This window comes from Alternaria rosae (assembly GCF_020736505.1).
Source record: "Alternaria rosae strain MPI-PUGE-AT-0040 chromosome Unknown BKA58scaffold_2, whole genome shotgun sequence".
NCBI lineage: Eukaryota > Fungi > Ascomycota > Dothideomycetes > Pleosporales > Pleosporaceae > Alternaria > Alternaria rosae.
In genome coordinates this window covers 286,444-302,464 of record NW_025763571.1, presented here as the reverse complement: position 1 = coordinate 302,464, position 16,021 = coordinate 286,444, and the positions used below count along the sequence as shown (strand labels likewise).

Below are 16,021 nucleotides of genomic sequence, written 5' to 3'. Positions count from 1 at the left end.
CAACGTGACTATGCGCGGTGTGCAGAATTCATGTCAGATTAGTACTCATACAACTACATTGTAAGCACAGTAATTCGGCTTCTGGTGGCTACATCAACATGTTTATCTAGGCTGCATCTACTAATATCCAGACTGGAGCGAAACGCGTTCGCGGGGGTTGCAACGAAGCTAGCAGCATCTCCGGTATTCCACTTCCACAACGTGCTCTGCGAAACTATAACGCCAAGTCTCATGGGCCATTTCAGAAGCAAGCGAGAGTGGAAGTTTGGCTTGACAATGTGATGATGCACGCAAATAAGGAGGAAATGAATGAGTTTAACACGAACGATGAGGTAACAGATGATGTTTGGGCTGGCGAAACGTTAAAGCCAACCAAAGAGGAAGAGAAGCCAGAGAAACGATGGAAGGATGAAGTTAGTCAGCGCTAGATACTCTCGAGCAGACGAGGAGCATGAAGTGCTGCGAAGTGGTAGGAAAGCCAAGTGGTTCGTCATGTGGTGCTCAACATTAATAAAAATTGCATAGACGAAAATAATATACCTTCCGGAAATCACGTGGTTCTTGACCAGTGGGTCTCCTTAAGGTGGGTACTGCACTCTGACGACAAGCGACCTTGACGTGATTTCCAAGTGTTGAAGCAAACATGACTAGGATTGCTTGCCGACACTCAGCTTCGGCATGACTCTTTTCGAGGTTACAAGGCTGTGAGAAGGCGTGAGTACATATTTGCTAATCCTGAAAGCGTCCACTCGGCGGTGAGTAATGCCGATCATTCTACCTTGTTTCGTCCCACTTGAGCAAGACATTGAGCGTGTGACGAAAGAGCTGATGGATCCGTCTCTTACCTATTGCGATCTGGAATTTCTGGGTATTTTTTGAATACGCGCTTTGCAGCTAGTTGTAATAGGTGGCTGTTAGTAGGGTCATCCCAACTTTGCATACAATAAAGCTAATGAGCGAATATGTGAATTCGAACTACCAAGAGATAGACTTGAGGGCACTTCGAACATTGAGTAGACAAAACTTTTGCATTATTAACTACCGTTTCCTAATTAAAACGCCATTTCCTTGACTGCAAACGCAGCCAGATAAAACCGACTCCCCATAAATGCAGATACACATACTCACAGTGTAGGTACCTATTCAAGCACTCCCCGCAACTTCACCGAACCACTGCCTCAGTGCCCCGGCCAATACGCCCGGTAACTCCCGAACATCCCTCACAACGAGATAGTACCTGAACGGGAACTGCTCCATGTACTTGTATCTCACGATCTTGCCCTCAGGCGTGAACACCGCAGACTGTAAATCCAGGATAGAAGTCTTGGCTTGATCCTTCACTGGCACTGGTGGCTGAGCACCAGGGTTGTCAGATGGCACAGATGTTGATACCGACGGAGCGGCAGCAGAGCTATCAATGATGATGAAAACGATCATCACGCGCTCTTCTTGCGCTTTGCGAACGAGACGTTGTATTTCCGCGTGATCGTCGCAGAGACCATCACTGACAATGAGCATCAATTGCCAGAGATCTTCACCCGCTGAACTCGATCCGTTCTGTCGCGCATCCTTGAATAGCTCCAAACTCTTGTCGACCAAACCACGAACGTTGGTCTTTTTGGCGTCAAAGCCAAACTGCTCAAAGACACGTACACCGGCTTCGGAAGTGAAGGGCTTGTCAAAGTCATGCGCAACATTGACTTCGTCGCCGAAGCCTACGACACTGACCTCGCCAACTTCTAGCATGGAAAGCGAGCGAGTAACGAGCGTAAGGGTCTTGAGTGCGAGTCCGCTGGCTCCGCTATCGGCCATACTGCCACTGTTGTCCAATGCGATCATGACCTGGTAGCTTCTTTTGCTTGGCATACTACGTCGCAGCCAAATCTTGTCGCGCTTATAGCCTGATGCGATGTAGGGAATAATGCGCTTGAGGTTAAGTCGCTTTCCTGTGCGGAAGTCTCCACGAAGCTTTGTAGCGAGGGTGGGTGCAAGGATAAGGCGAAGATGCTCGGTCAGCTGTTGGGAGAGCGAATGTGTCGAAGCTTCGTGCGCAAGCCAGAGGGCGCGTGCAGAAGTGGGGTCTATGGTATATGGATCGAGGTGCGTAAGCGAGAGCTGAGCTTCGATGTTATCGGCAGACGACGTCGTAGACGAGACATCATCTTTGAGTGATATAGCATCGGCCATGTCTTCGTCTTCTTGATCGGAAAAGGGTCGTTGTTCGCCGACGAAAGCCTGGGGCTGGCCTTCCAATGCATTCGACTGCGGCTGCTGAGCTTCTTGGTCTTGATCTTGTTGCTGCTCAGGCTCCTCCATATCAACATCTTCATCAGCACCAATCCTCTCTTCATCTTTGTCGTCGGGGCGAGATGGCATCTTGTCCTCCTCTTCATTCATTGGCAAAGCCATATCGTGATCCAATGTCTTTGCTTGATCCTCAGTTGCAGTGCCCAATGCTTGCGTATCAGCCTGCTGTTCTTCATCACCAACGTGCTCAAAGTCCGCATCAGCCATCTCGATCTCTTTATCGATTTGCTGAGCTTGAGTCTCATCCGTTTCTTTGGCGTCTTGAATCTGCTTCTGCTGGTTGTACCACTTCTCGAGTACATCGCCCAATTTCTTGAAAGACTGCGCTTCACGAGACTCCTCAGGCTGCTCCCCCTGCCCTCCAGCGTCTGGCGCCGCAGTTTGTCCAAGCTGGCCGTCCTCAGTTGTTGGTGCTTGTTGCTGTTCAGCTGATTCGCCCTCCTGGCCTTCGTCTTGGTTCGCAGCACTGGCAGATGTTTGATCATTCTTGTTCGTGTGAGCTTCTTCATTGGCTTCTGTACCCGCGCCGGCTTCGACACTGGGATCAGCATGATCTGCGTCTTTCTGCTCACGAGCTTCATCGTCCGGTATGTTGTCATCTGGAAGAGGAACAGCGTTGTCATCGTCGATCGGCTCGTCACTCTCGTCTTCTTGTCCTTCTTCTGGTTGTTCCTCATTTCCAACATGACCGGCTGTTTCTTTTTCCTCTTCGTCTTCCTGCTCTGGGCCGACATCTTCGTCCATGGTTTCTGGCAGTGCTGGATCGACTTCCGGCTGCATGTCTTCTTCTGGCAGGTCATCTCCCATGTCCATGTCACCAGGATCATCATCTTCCTTGCCTTCGTCATCTTGACCGTCCATGTTCAAGTCTTCTGGCAGTTCCAGTGTCTCTTCTTCTTTTGCATGCGGATCCATCTGCTCTTTCTCGCCAACACCAACGTTCTCATCCTGCTCCTCGCCTTCCGTCTCCATTTCCTCGTCTTCCTCGCCCTCCTGCTTTTCGTCTTTCTCGTCATTCTCTCTATCCTCACCACTCTTTTCCTTTTCCTTTTGCTCGGAAGCAACTTGCTCGTCTTGGTCTTCAGTACCCACATCTTCTTTGCCTTCTTTGTCCTTCGCGTCGTCTTCCTTGCCACCATCGTCCCACATCTTCTCATCGACAGCACTCGGGCCGAGGTCATCGACACTGCCAACCTCACTTTGTGCATCATCATCTCCTTCCTCGCCAGACTCCTCGCCCTTATCTTCTTTCTCTCCAATCTCTTCCGTCTCACCTTCCATCTCTTGCTCGCCCATATCGACAGCATCTTCTTGTTCTTCAATACTGCCCTCACGTTCACCCTTCTGCTCCTGTGCCAGATCCTCGAGGTCTTCATCGTCTTCAATATCTTTAGAAATGTCTTCGGCACCTTCACCTTCGCCGAGGCCAGTTCCAGATTCAAGCTTATCGTCCTTGCCCTTCTGGGGATCGTTAGATTTCTCGGGGGGTTGACAGAAACCTTGCGTGCCGATTTGGATGAATGATTTCGACAGACGATGCAGTAGATTCGCAGTCGTTGCATGAAGCGCATCAAAACGATTGACAATGTACTTGTGCGTCGCCACATACTGATGTAAGATTGGCTTTACGTATGCGAATAAAGCGACGATGACTTGTAGATCGGCATCTTCGTGTAGGTAGTGCATTCTTTCGAGGAGTGTTTGTAAGGCTTCGCGGATTTGAGGGGAATGTAAAGCAACAAGCGCAGCAGCGAGCGCTTGTTCTTCCTTGAGGAGCCAGGACGTATCATCGGTCGAAGTCGGTATGCCTGCCATGGCGGCCTCCATATCTTGCATTGAACCCAGGACAAGATCCAGAGAAGCAAGTACGTCTTGAGTATAAGACTCAACCGTTATGCAGATATCGGGTAGAGATCTGACAGCATTGGCAGCGGGATACGAGAAGATGAAAGGGCTAACGTGCAGAAGCACTGTCTTTGCCATGTCGTTGTTGTTGACGGACGCGTTGAACGCTTGCTGAAGATCGGACAAGAAGGTTTTAACGGTGTCGTTGGCTTCTTGACGATCGATGGACTGGACGTTGAATGGAAGCTTCGGTGACTGGTCATATGCGTCGGCAAGGTTTGTAGCGGTACTGGTCCAGCTACGCATTTCGCGAATCAACGCATCGAGCTCACTTGTCTTCCCGAGCCTGGCCTGAGCGTTCACCACATCAGTAGCGGTCTTGAGCATAGCAGCGAGCCATCGGAGTTGCGGCTGTACAAAGCCTGAGACGTCCACATGGTCGGAAATTAACGTGGCTTGACCGTGCGCCAACTGGCAGATGTTGTCGACGAGTGACACAGGTGCTTTGATTTGTCCAAGACTGAGCGTAGCCTTGCTCAGCACACTGCGCTGTCGGATACAGGCATTTAGCAGGCCCTCTAAGTAGCCAATGCTCCTTGCTACGTCGTTCGGAGTCAGGTCACCCGAATGTTCTCTGGTAACCGCGCGAACCTGAGGCATGATGTTGAGTGCCTTGTGTAGGAAGTACTCAGCGGAATGGCCGGTCCTGTCACTTCCCTTGACCAATGGAATAGTAGAGAGGATTGTCGAAAGCTCATCTTGCTTTGCTAGCGTGTCCACACTTAGATTCGAGTTAATACCCATCCGCCGCAGCTCCTTCATTGTATCGGCGTAGAGCTTGCGCTTTTGGGTCTTGAGGTGTTGTACGGAAGTTTTGTTCTCTTCTGTGAGCGTCGTGGGTGTCGCCTTTTGCAACTCAAGTATAGAGCTTGAGATCTCAGCGATGAACTCGGTGATGTACGATGCACCATCGACAGTATCAGCCTTTGGCGTTGTGAGATTGCGCATCATCGAGACTGTAATAGCAAGATTCTTGAAGCGAGCAGGCCTCTCATCCCAGCCTGGAATGCTTGTTGCACAAAGCTGGAGTACTTCAGAGCTGGGAGCAATACTAGCAGTCTCCAAAGAGACGTTTTGTAGCAGGTGATCTCCATCAGGGAAGCCAGCGCCCATAATCCCAGACACAGGCCGACTGAGCAGTGCCCTAAATTTGCGGACTAGTTTAGTCAACTTGCGATGATTGGCTTTTGCGCTCTGCTTCAAGACCTCAATGTTGGTGTCTTTCCAGCTTGCAAGCTTGATTACATCGGTCATCTGCTTCTCCAGGGTTTGACGACCCTTGGTAAGAGCGTCATGCACGGGCTTCTCAAGGCGCGAATAGTAGGCAAGGAAATTGTCGAGTGCATCGTGGACAATCTTGAAGGTGCCAAGGTCTAGCATGCGCATGCTTGTATGTTGGCAAAGCTGTCTTAGAAGCTTTATGCGCTGCTCGAAATGTCCAAGCGTTGTCGACTCAAAGAATCCCTCCAGCGTTTTGAGCAGATTTTTGACGTGTGTCCGTAGACTCTTCTCATCTTCGCTACACTCTGACGCGGCAATGACGGTCTCATATGCCACGAAGAACCAACTCTTCGCGTCGTTGCGATACTTCTCCTCTTCCATGTCGAAGAGTCGTGCCCAAGTGGTGAGCTCGAGCTCTCTCCAGCTGACGAGGAGATTGGTAAGATCATCGTAAAGATTGGCCGTGCTATACTCTTTGCTGGCAACTCTTTGCCATTCATGCATGTATGCATAAAGTTTCTCAGCCTTTGTGATAAACTTGGCCACGGGATCAACATGTCGGAACTCGAGGGTTTCGTCACATGTGCGCAGAACTTCCGAGAGAGTGGCATGTTCTGGCCAGACATTACGAATCTGGCGGTAGCGCGTCTGGATACGGTGGATGAGCGTGATGAGACGCTTTGCTTCTGACAGATTGGGGTCAAAGTAGAAGTTATAAGTTCTCGCTGTACCAATAGTCGACAGTGCGTTGACCTTTTTCTCGAGCACCATGTAGATGGTTGGCAAAGCATCTTCATGTTTGCTGTTGAAGCCCTTACCACCCGATATGCGGTTCACCTCAGTCGCACACCACTCTAACAATGCTTTGATAGAATCTGAGGCATCCCGGTCTCCACCAAAGAATTCCGCATGAATGTTGGCAAGTCGAACCGCATGATCCCGTGAGTTAGATGATAGTCGAGCTGAACTGACTACTTCTCCCTGATCTTCTTCATAGTCCGGGAACAGAGTCGGGTCCTCTTCATCTGCATCGTCGTCCATCCCACGGTACGTATACAAGCTGGAGTTTTTGGCCTCTCTCTCTTGGTCTTGGACTAGCTTAGTCTTCCAGTCGACGTATAAGCTAGCAAACAAGTCATGAATCAGAGCTCTGGCTGGTGATGTCGTCATGGCCGCGGGATCGGTTTTGTTCAGTGTGAGCAAAGAGTAAAGGGTATGCCACCTTATGTCGATAGCATGTTCGCGCTGCCGTAAGCTCTCGTGCATGGACTGCAACGTCAATTCTGCCTTCTCCATTGGCTGAGTCCGCCCGAAGAAAGGCGTCCTCGATGACATGTATGCTAGACTTCTGCTGACACTGCCTTCGACCCTCTTCTCTTCTTCTCTGCGGCCCATAGTGAGGCCAATTTGTAGACAAGAGAGGAAGCCTACTGCGATGTCTGTGATGTCGTCGTATGCCCGATATCCTTCGGTGAGCCTTTGTATAATGCGAAGAATGTTTTGCTGCAAGGTGAGATCACGAGCAGCTTCGTGGACGGACATTGTCCGGTTCAAGAGAGGTTGTGTAGCACTCAGTAGGTTTGTGAATTCGCCCTGTAGATCATCGAGCTCGGAGATAACGGGGCGGACGATAGCCGGGACGGGTGGCTCTTGACCCATAGCGTTGATCACCTCTTCGATCTGACGGATGCGGAAACTTGTATCTTGTCCGGTGAAGTCAATTTGGAACTGTCTCAAAGTGTTGAGGGCATACGAAAGAGAACTCTTCTCTGCGTTGAACATATCGCGTTCGATCATGGGCCGTAGCGCGGGATCGTGCGGGTAATTTGGGACATACAGCCGCAAGCCAAGAAGGCCTAAGTGAGTCCACGCTGCTGCGTCAATATCGGAACCAGGCAATGGATTGCATTGTGCGATCCCGTCCTCTAGAGTCACTCGGTAGGAATTCGGGATGTTAGCATCCGGAGATATTGCGACTGAGTCTGCATTCACCGACGACATAGTCATACTAGAGTGCGATGCGATAATCTCGTGGTAGATGTCCTTGTAGAGCATGTCTAAAGCATTCATCTGGCCATGAGTTATGTGGCCAGCGTCTAGTGACAGCTGCTGGGAGAGAACCTGTAATTCCGTTTCGAATCGGTCGAGCTGTGCTAGCTGTACTTCATCAACTGCGTAGAGCTTTGCAAGTATCGCAGTGTGGAATCGGCCTTGTAGTACCATAGCGTTTGCTGACTTTCGCGTCAAACCGAGATGGCGATACAATGTTGTGAACTGTTTCGATCCATGCTGAGATCGCTCGAATTCAAGATTTACGAGTTTCGTCGCTCGCCTGGCGAACAGGGCTGATCGTGCCCGCGTGGCGACAACAGCTGAGGCCAGAGCTGATTGTCTGCTCGTATCGATGTCGTGGCGTGCGATATCTACGAACTGACAGAGCCCTTCAAACTCGTCTTCGAAGTATGGAGTAATGAGCATATTGTCTTCCCCGATTGTCTCCTCAAGATCATGGACGGCCGCACTCAGACCCGCGATGAGTTCTTTGGCATCCACTTGGTTCTTTCTAACGAGCGTCAGAGAACTTGCAACCCTTTCGCGTAATTGTATCATCTCATCCACGCGCAAGGTTGACTGCCACATGATTGCATCGAGTCGGTCGGCTAAGCTTTCGAGCTCCAGGACAGCGCGCAGCTGAGAATGAGTTGTCGGCGTAGACGGTTTGAATGCTCGCCAGATGTGTTCCATGCCCAGGCCAGTTGTTAACTGAACGTCAGATCCGAATGCGATCATCTGCTTAGCGAGTGTAGTATTCAGGTTTTGTATGAGAGAACCTGACTCTCCGGTCATGGCAGGAGTAGCGGATGTTAACATCTTGAGATAAGTTTGGAACGTGGCGCGATCGAACGTGGGCGCCGTGGTGAGTGCGTGGAAAGCCCAGAATAAGGTTCGCAATGGCTTCAAGAAAGCAACATCACGACGGTGAATTTGTTGAACCGTCGCCCAAAAGCCATCCACAACTTTTACAAGACCCTGCCAGTACGCATGGAGGAACGCCGGCAACCTTTGCTTCTCTTTGCGTCTTTCAAAACGAGCGGATGGCAGATCCTGGATAGCCTGTTGCATCTTGTGAAGGTCCAACATGATCTCATACATCGACGCACCCCAGATACTGATTGCTTTCGATCTTTCGGTACAGCTCAGAAATAGCTCGTTACCTAGAGGATGATAAGGGCGAAGTCTCGTTGACTCATCATTGTCCAGCAGCTCGTAAACCGCTGAAATATGTGTTGCCCACGTTCTTTGTAAGAATTGAGCATGTTGTGATATGCGGTGCTCGAGACCTCCCTGAGCCGCTGCGGATACTAGTTGCGTGGTAGAATGGCCGTTGGCTCCGCTCAATTCGGCAAAAGAACTTGACACGAGACCTTGCCGGGTCTGCTTAGTGAAACTTGCCAACAGACCATTATCTTGGAGTCCCAGATGCTCGAAGCGGTACTCCAGCGTTGTTGGCAAATTCTCTTCCTGTTCTTGGAACTGGCGATACCGATACATGACGGAATCAAGTGGATACTGCACGACCGGTCGACTATATTTAGAAGCTTCATCATCAGCTTCCAACAGACATATCTCAACGGCTCTGTTCCGCATCGCTCTTGACAACTCGCCATACTTAGGATCCATTGTCATGAATACTCGGAAATTCGGATGAGGGCGTACGATGCGTGCTTCTCCATTGTCTGTAGAGTGCTCGTTAATCGAGAGGTAGCCGTTGGGCTCGAGTAGCGAGTTGAGTCGGTCCAGAACAGCGCTTGAGCACAGGTTTGCATTATCAAGAACAAGCCATTTCCCTTGTTCGAGCGAGCGAATGAGAATGCCGTCGACCCATTGGAAACGCGCGCCGTCGATTTGTTGGCCTGAAGCTTGCAGTGATGATTGCAGCTGTTGAGCCAGCTCCGTCGCTTCGGGGCTGAGCCCCGAAAGCATTTCAAGGAAATGCGCAATATTACTGTTGCCATGTACCAAAGACCCAGCCTGAAGTAGTTCCAGCATTTGAAGATGAATGGCTAAGGGCTGCATGTTGGTCGCAATATGTCTTCGGACGAGCTGTTCCGCCTGGTGGAGACATCGATGCACCTCCCTTGTCGGATCCAACTGTTCATATCCGCCAACGAGATCCATGGCATCGACATCAGCGTTCATAGAGAAGGTGATCAGGTCCGTGCCGACATAGCCTGCCAGCTGGCTGATCATAGTAGTCTTACCAGAGCCCGGTGGGCCCACGACGATAACCGGCCAATTCTGCTTCACACTGACCAGAAGAGCTTCCATTGGTCCCAGCCGCGAGGTCCGAAGGGTCGACATGGCATCTGGACGTGCAACAGCAGTGTCACGCGACAATAGGCCAAGGCCAACTTGTACTGTCATGGTGCTCAAGCTGTGAAAGAGACTTATGCGAGGTTCGTGAACGCCATACTGGTTCTCAAACAGCTTGCGAAGTCGGATACGATCGCCCTCTGTACGGAAACGTTGGGTGAATATAGTGTCCATGAAGTCCCGCGCTGAACCTGGGAAATCTGATGAAGTGAGGAGTTGCAACCAGCGCAGTGTGTCGCGTAAATTGAACTCCCAAGGTGCGCCAAGATTACCGAATGCGCGACGGCTGACAACCTGTTCGTCCAAATCCGCCACGAATCGGATAAGTTTTGTGACTTCTTGCTGATCGATTCCAGGGAAGACCTTGTTACAGATGAGCGTCAGGTCTTCTGGGCGGAAGATATCGGCATACACGACGGTGAATCGATTGACGAAGGAAGCTGGCAAACCTTTACGGCCACCGCCCTGGTGATGCGGATTCTGGGCTGCGAACACTCTGAAGTCTTGGTGTTTGTGGAACGTTTGGTCCAACTCAGATATGTAAACTTCGCCGCGGTGATCAAGGACCGCATTGAGGCCTTCAAGTACTGACTGGGAGGCCAGGTTCATCTCGTCAAGAAGTACCCAATCACCATTCTTCATTGCCTTGAGGAACGGAGCGTCACGCCAAGCGAACGTACCGGCGGCCCCCCCTTCGACAGGCACGTCCGATCCGAACAAGTCCATCAAATCTGTCTGCTCAGACAGATTGAGACGCGTCAAAGGTTTGCCGATCGCTCTGGCTAAGGCAGTGACTAACGTAGTTTTACCTACACCGGGGTTTCCTTCCAACAAGATTGGTTTTGGAAGTTGTAGTGCGCGAACTACCCGCATTGCGTTGGAGCGAGTGGTCGGTGCTTCAAGTGCAAAGTTGGACGCCTGCGAGGCTACCGACGAGAACTTGGGGATGGAGAAAGAGCCTAATTGCAAGGAATGCTCCGTATTTGAGATGTCAATGGCGCCAAAGTACATAGGTGCGACATCTTGACCCAACAGCTTGCTCAGGTGATGTAGACATGTCGTCTTCTCATCATCGATAGTAGATGCAGAAATAGCAAGTAAACCTGCCGGGTTGGCACCAAGTGTGTCAATAAAAACCATGGCCGCGCCGTGGACAATTCCAAATATGGGATCATCGTGTTTCGAGTCGTTGACGAAAGACACCCATGCTAACGTATCACGAATAGATATTGAAGAAGCAACAGAGGTGTTGTACTTGTCATTGAACCATTGTGAGAACGACACAATAGCTCCAGCATACTGAGTCAAGTTTGGTGTCAACTTCGATCGCACAATTTCGAGGATGTCGTCGAGGTCGGACATTGCTGGAACCCAGATCTCTGTGAAGCGGTTCCGAAGAGCTGGCGAGAGCTCTTTCTTACCGTAGTCTCCACCTGGGTTCATAGTAGCAAGAAACTGGAACCCATCGCTAGCTGTAACCATGGAGTCCACCGGACCTTTCTCTGCCAGCAGAAGGGAACGCGAAGGCTCGAGAACGCTGTTCAGGCGTTCAAGCACTGAGTCATCAGCTAGCGAGATTTCGTCCAGAAGAAAATAGTGGCCTTGCTTCATTGCGTACACCAAGCTACCATCCGCCCATTCAAACAAGGCACTAGCCTTAGCTCGACTGAAATGTATAGATTGGCGAAGCTCATCAGTGATTGCAGTGGGTGAGTCATTAACGATCTTGTCGTAAAGCGTCATAAGCTCTTCGAAGCCCAGCGAGGCAGGGTCACCCTGTAGGCGTTCGCCCAGAGTCCCAGCGAGTGCTTCGAGCACCTGCTCTCTTACTGATTCCTCAATGGCGGCTCGGTTTCTGATCGGTCGTTGCGCACCAATCAAGTCTCCAGTTTCAGTGTTCTGGTGAGCATTGACGATGTGGAGTCGGTTGTTAAATCGCTCGGCGAGCAATTGGCAGACAGTCGTTTTTCCGCAACCAGTCTCTCCGATGAGTAGAACGGGTTCATTGTTTCGGATGGCATGTGCAACAAGAACAGATAAGCGACGCATGGCGCGGGTCCAAACAATATCAGTGGTGACCATAGCCATACTACTGCCAAGCCCTTCAATGTTCGAAAGGCTGTCAGGTCTGAACAGTCGCTCTTCGTCTATCGTCACTCTCGGGCCCTTTTCGCTCATCACGGTCTCTAGGATCTTCTTGACGGCGACTCGCTCATCCTCTTTGCGCACACGTTCAGCGAGAAGCATGTAACCGTTATTTGCTAGGTCTTGTATTGTGTCTGCTTTGCGCTGAGCCCATCTGAACAGGTCTCGTAGTGTCGCGAAACTCTTCTGCTCAAAGATACGGTTCTCCTGTCGAAGTGTGGAAAGCTCCCGATATACCTTGACAATCCGCTTGCACCATGTTTCCGGAATCATGGTGCGGCGGTGTAGAATCTCCGTCAACTCTTCTACCGGTATATCGTCGAAGTGTAGTTCCAAAAAACGATTACGGAAAGCTCTTGAAAGCACCTTACGTCCTCCATAGAGACCAGCCGGGTTCTGTGTGGCAAAGAGCATGAAGTCGTCGTGTGGCCGGACGACCTCTTGTGTTTCTGGTATGAGTAGCTCTCGGTTGTCATCGAGCAGACGATTCAGAGCTTCGAGAACATCTGTAGGCGCAAGATTGAGCTCATCCAAAACGATCCAGTGGCCCTCACGTAGGGCTCGTACTAATATACCCTCTTGGAATGTAAGCTTCCCATCAGCACCGGAGATGTACGACCCTAGGTACTCTTGCAAGTCGGTGTGCTCATGGTTGTTGATACGAACGAACTTGTTCCCTGATCGCTTGGCTAGGTACTCAATCATACTTGTCTTACCAGATGAGGTAGGGCCTTGGATCAACACTGGGTACTTTCGTGTGGAAGCAGCTCGGATGAGGTTGTTCATGTTGCGCTGAACAAAGGGGGTGATGATGTAGTGCGATTGCTCCTCCACATCGTGCACACCCTGTCGGAGCCAGTAATGGCCCTGTCTGACGTAGCCTCGACCATCTGATGGTTGTTGAAGTGGCTTTCCCAGCTCAGCCTTCACGGAAGCCTTTTGCGGGAAGAGATGCTTGGTAATAAGTGGAGCAATCAAGTCTTCTGAAGCCTTGCCTAGGAAAGTTAAGAAACTCATGTGAAATCCTTCATACAGAGCCCGACGGAGAGTACAGAGCGGCGCAATGTCCCTGGCGTATGACAACGTTCGTGTCAAAGTTCGCAGGCTGAAGTGGGCTTTTTGATCTGCGCCGTCGACGAGCATGTTCGCTTTGGCAAGCTTTTGAATCTCGAGGTACAGAGTAGTGACATCGCGTGCTACGCGCACAATTGCTGGATCTGTTCCGTCTCCGCCGAGATATTTCTCTACGATGTTGCGCAAGCTCTTTTCGTCACCGTCTGGACTCTCGACGTATAGCTCAGTAAATCGTGATCGGATGCCCGGTGGAAGGTCTTTCTTGCCTACATCGGTGGCCGGGTTCATCGCAGCGAACACTCTGAAATTGGGATGTGCGACCACACGTTCGACATTGCCAGTCTCGGTCAAGAGTATCGATGGGTTTCCGTCTGGGCCGCCACCCAAAAGATCAGTAAGCGCCTCTAGTGTGTCCGAAGACGCCAAGTTGATCTCATCAAGCAACACCCAATCGCCATTCCTGACTGCCTTGACGATATTGCCTTCCAGGAAAGAAAAGGCAAATGCTTCCGAGCCACTAGCAAGCTGCGCCTCTAAGTCGTGCAGATCAACCGCAAACTTCTCCCATCTTGCTGTTGGGAAGTTGGCAGGTAGCGAGTCCATCTTCCGCTTCTTTTTGGGCTGACCACCATCAGGATCCGGAGATGACGTTTGCGATTCGTGTAATTTCCTGGCTGCATCGACCATCTTTAGAGCCTCGCGCCACAGTGAACAAACGCGCTTCCAATCGCCCTTCGCAACACGTTTTCCGAGCATTTCGATGAATCGCAAGTTCTTCTTTCGTGAGAAGGTGGTATCGAAGATTTCATCAAATTCGTCCTTGAGTGGAATAACAAGGCTGCGCACATTGACAGGCTTGAAGCCACCCAGCAGATCACCGCTCTCGCTTTGCTGTGACAAGTTGAAGGCTACGAGCTTGCGACCAAGCTGCTCAGCCAGATACTGGATGCAGGTTGTCTTTCCGGTACCCGTCTCACCCACTAAAAGAAGCGGCTCTTGGCGATCAACTGCTACGGCCACCTTCTCAAGCAGGCGTAGGGTGTAGTCATTGGTTGAGAATGGCCGTGCTGAACCCCGTTTCTTAGAAGACTTGTGCTTTGACAATCGCGCTCGTCCAATCTGAATAGTGCCGAATGCTGTAGTCTTGGAAGGCACCTGAAGCTTGACTTCGCGGTTTCTCAGCAAGTGGTCTCTGCGCTGAGGGTCGACGTGTAACTCTTCGGCCACATGAGCCATAACCTTCAAGCGCGCGCTTTCGGTACGCAGACTTCCCGCAAAGCAGTCGAATGCTTCCATGAATATGTCGTCCTTTTGCGCGTTGCTGAATGATGCAGCCTGTCCAAGAAGTACCGCGATCCGGTCGCACCACTTAAGTAAGTCTCGCGGTGTCATGGCTCGAAGTGATGTACCATTTTCGGATGAGAATTTGGGATCTGAGTACAGTTCCAACAGCCGTGCATAGACTCCCATGATGCTGGGAAGATGCTTCTGCAATGCAGGGTACTTGGCGTGTATCACCTGGCGGAACTCCTCTAGCTGAGGCATCTGCACTGTGATAGATTTCCAGAATCGATGGCCAATCATGTTCTGACGAGGTATGATCTCCTGGCCTCTTGGGTTGAGGGTGCTTCGCATAGTGGCGATAATGCGGAACCCACGCGCTGCTCGTATGGTCTCTCCTCTGCTGGGTATGAGTAGTTCACCGCGTTCTATGAGGGGTAGCAGCGTGCTGATGACTTCGTTTGGCGCCCGATCGAGATCCTCGATGAAAATCCACCGGCCTTCCCGAACAGCCGTAGTGAGTACTCCTGCGCGCCAGCTGAAGGTTCCCGGCTTCGCTCCGGTAGTGTACATTCCAATCAGTAGCTTTGCGTCACTTTGTTCGTTCAAATGAAGGGTGACCATTCCATCGAGCTTGTTGAGCTGCCATGCGAAATGACGCGTAAGAAGAGTCTTGCCTGAACCCGCGAGTCCCGTGAGTAGGATAGGGCTGGACCCAAGAAGTCCATGAGCGATCTTCTTCAGGTTTTCCTCTGTGGTGGCTGTCGAAACGAGCTGGGCAGGCCTCTCTTGGGATGGGGTTCCATCCAATCGAGGCAGTAAAACGCCATTGACGTTGACTGTATACGGCGATAGGTCCTGATATACGGCAGTGGCATACGTGTCTATCCTGGGAATCTCCTGGCCGATCTTGTCCTGTAGATCTTTCCACCTCTTCTCTTCCCAAAGCGACAAAAAGCGGTAGTCGATTTGCTGTCCTTCCCATGGCCCTTCGATCTCCTCCTCTCCAACGGATCGCTTGATCATTTCTTGGGTCGTAAAATCCGCCGTATGTGCGTATATACAAAGCGTCCGTATGGCCAGGTACCGTACAACGCGACTCGTGTGCTGAGACAAGCGCTCCAAAGCAAGCGGTCGTACATAGTTAGTGAAGTTCTTGCAGTCGTAACTGACGAGTCGGAATGTTCCAAGAAGAACTTCGACAAGATCTAAATCACTGGTAGCGCTCATGACTTCGATCGATGATCTCGATCCAATTATTGGAGAATCAGAGGCATGGGCCAGAAATCGTTCCACGTGCTCCGCGAGGTGAGGCGCGAGTGGTAGTAATCGCCCAAAGGCCGCTACTTTCGCATCGGTCTTTGAGCCAGACTGTATCCACCGCGCGCATAGCTCTGTGAGAAGTCTGTCATGCTGAACAAGAATGTCGTCTGTGGATTCGGGCTTCAAGGCTTCCGCGGCAAGCGTGTTGATGTCGACCATTTTACCGGACTTGCGAGTATTGATTCCTTCCATTTCTGCGAGGATGGATCTGTGATAGGACTTCGGGGCGCCTTCCCATAGTTTCGACGCTTCAGTATGCCCGGGAGATGGTGTTGTGGCGGTGATGTCTGAAGGCCTCGAAGTTCTCTAACTTTTTTGCGGGTCTGGGAACGCGCCAAGACGCCAACCCGATTAGTCGTAATCCGCTCCGCAAAATCTCATGATCGCAGGC

The 16,021-nt window shown here is 51.0% G+C and overlaps 1 protein-coding gene across 1 annotated transcript; it reads right to left on the bottom strand.

Moving 5' to 3' along the window:
• Positions 1-1,012: 1,012 nt before the first annotated feature.
• Positions 1,013-15,884, bottom strand: BKA58DRAFT_331060 (uncharacterized protein). Its single transcript, XM_046168166.1, has one exon. It carries the CDS (start codon positions 15,820-15,822, stop codon positions 1,144-1,146), a length of 14,679 nt encoding a protein of 4,892 aa, XP_046028396.1. The 5' UTR covers positions 15,823-15,884; the 3' UTR covers positions 1,013-1,143.
• Positions 15,885-16,021: the final 137 nt, after the last annotated feature.

Coding starts and splice junctions, on each gene's coding strand:
- BKA58DRAFT_331060 (XM_046168166.1), bottom strand. CDS start 15,822: ATGGAAGGAATCAATACTCGCAAGTCCGGTAAAATGGTCGACATCAAC.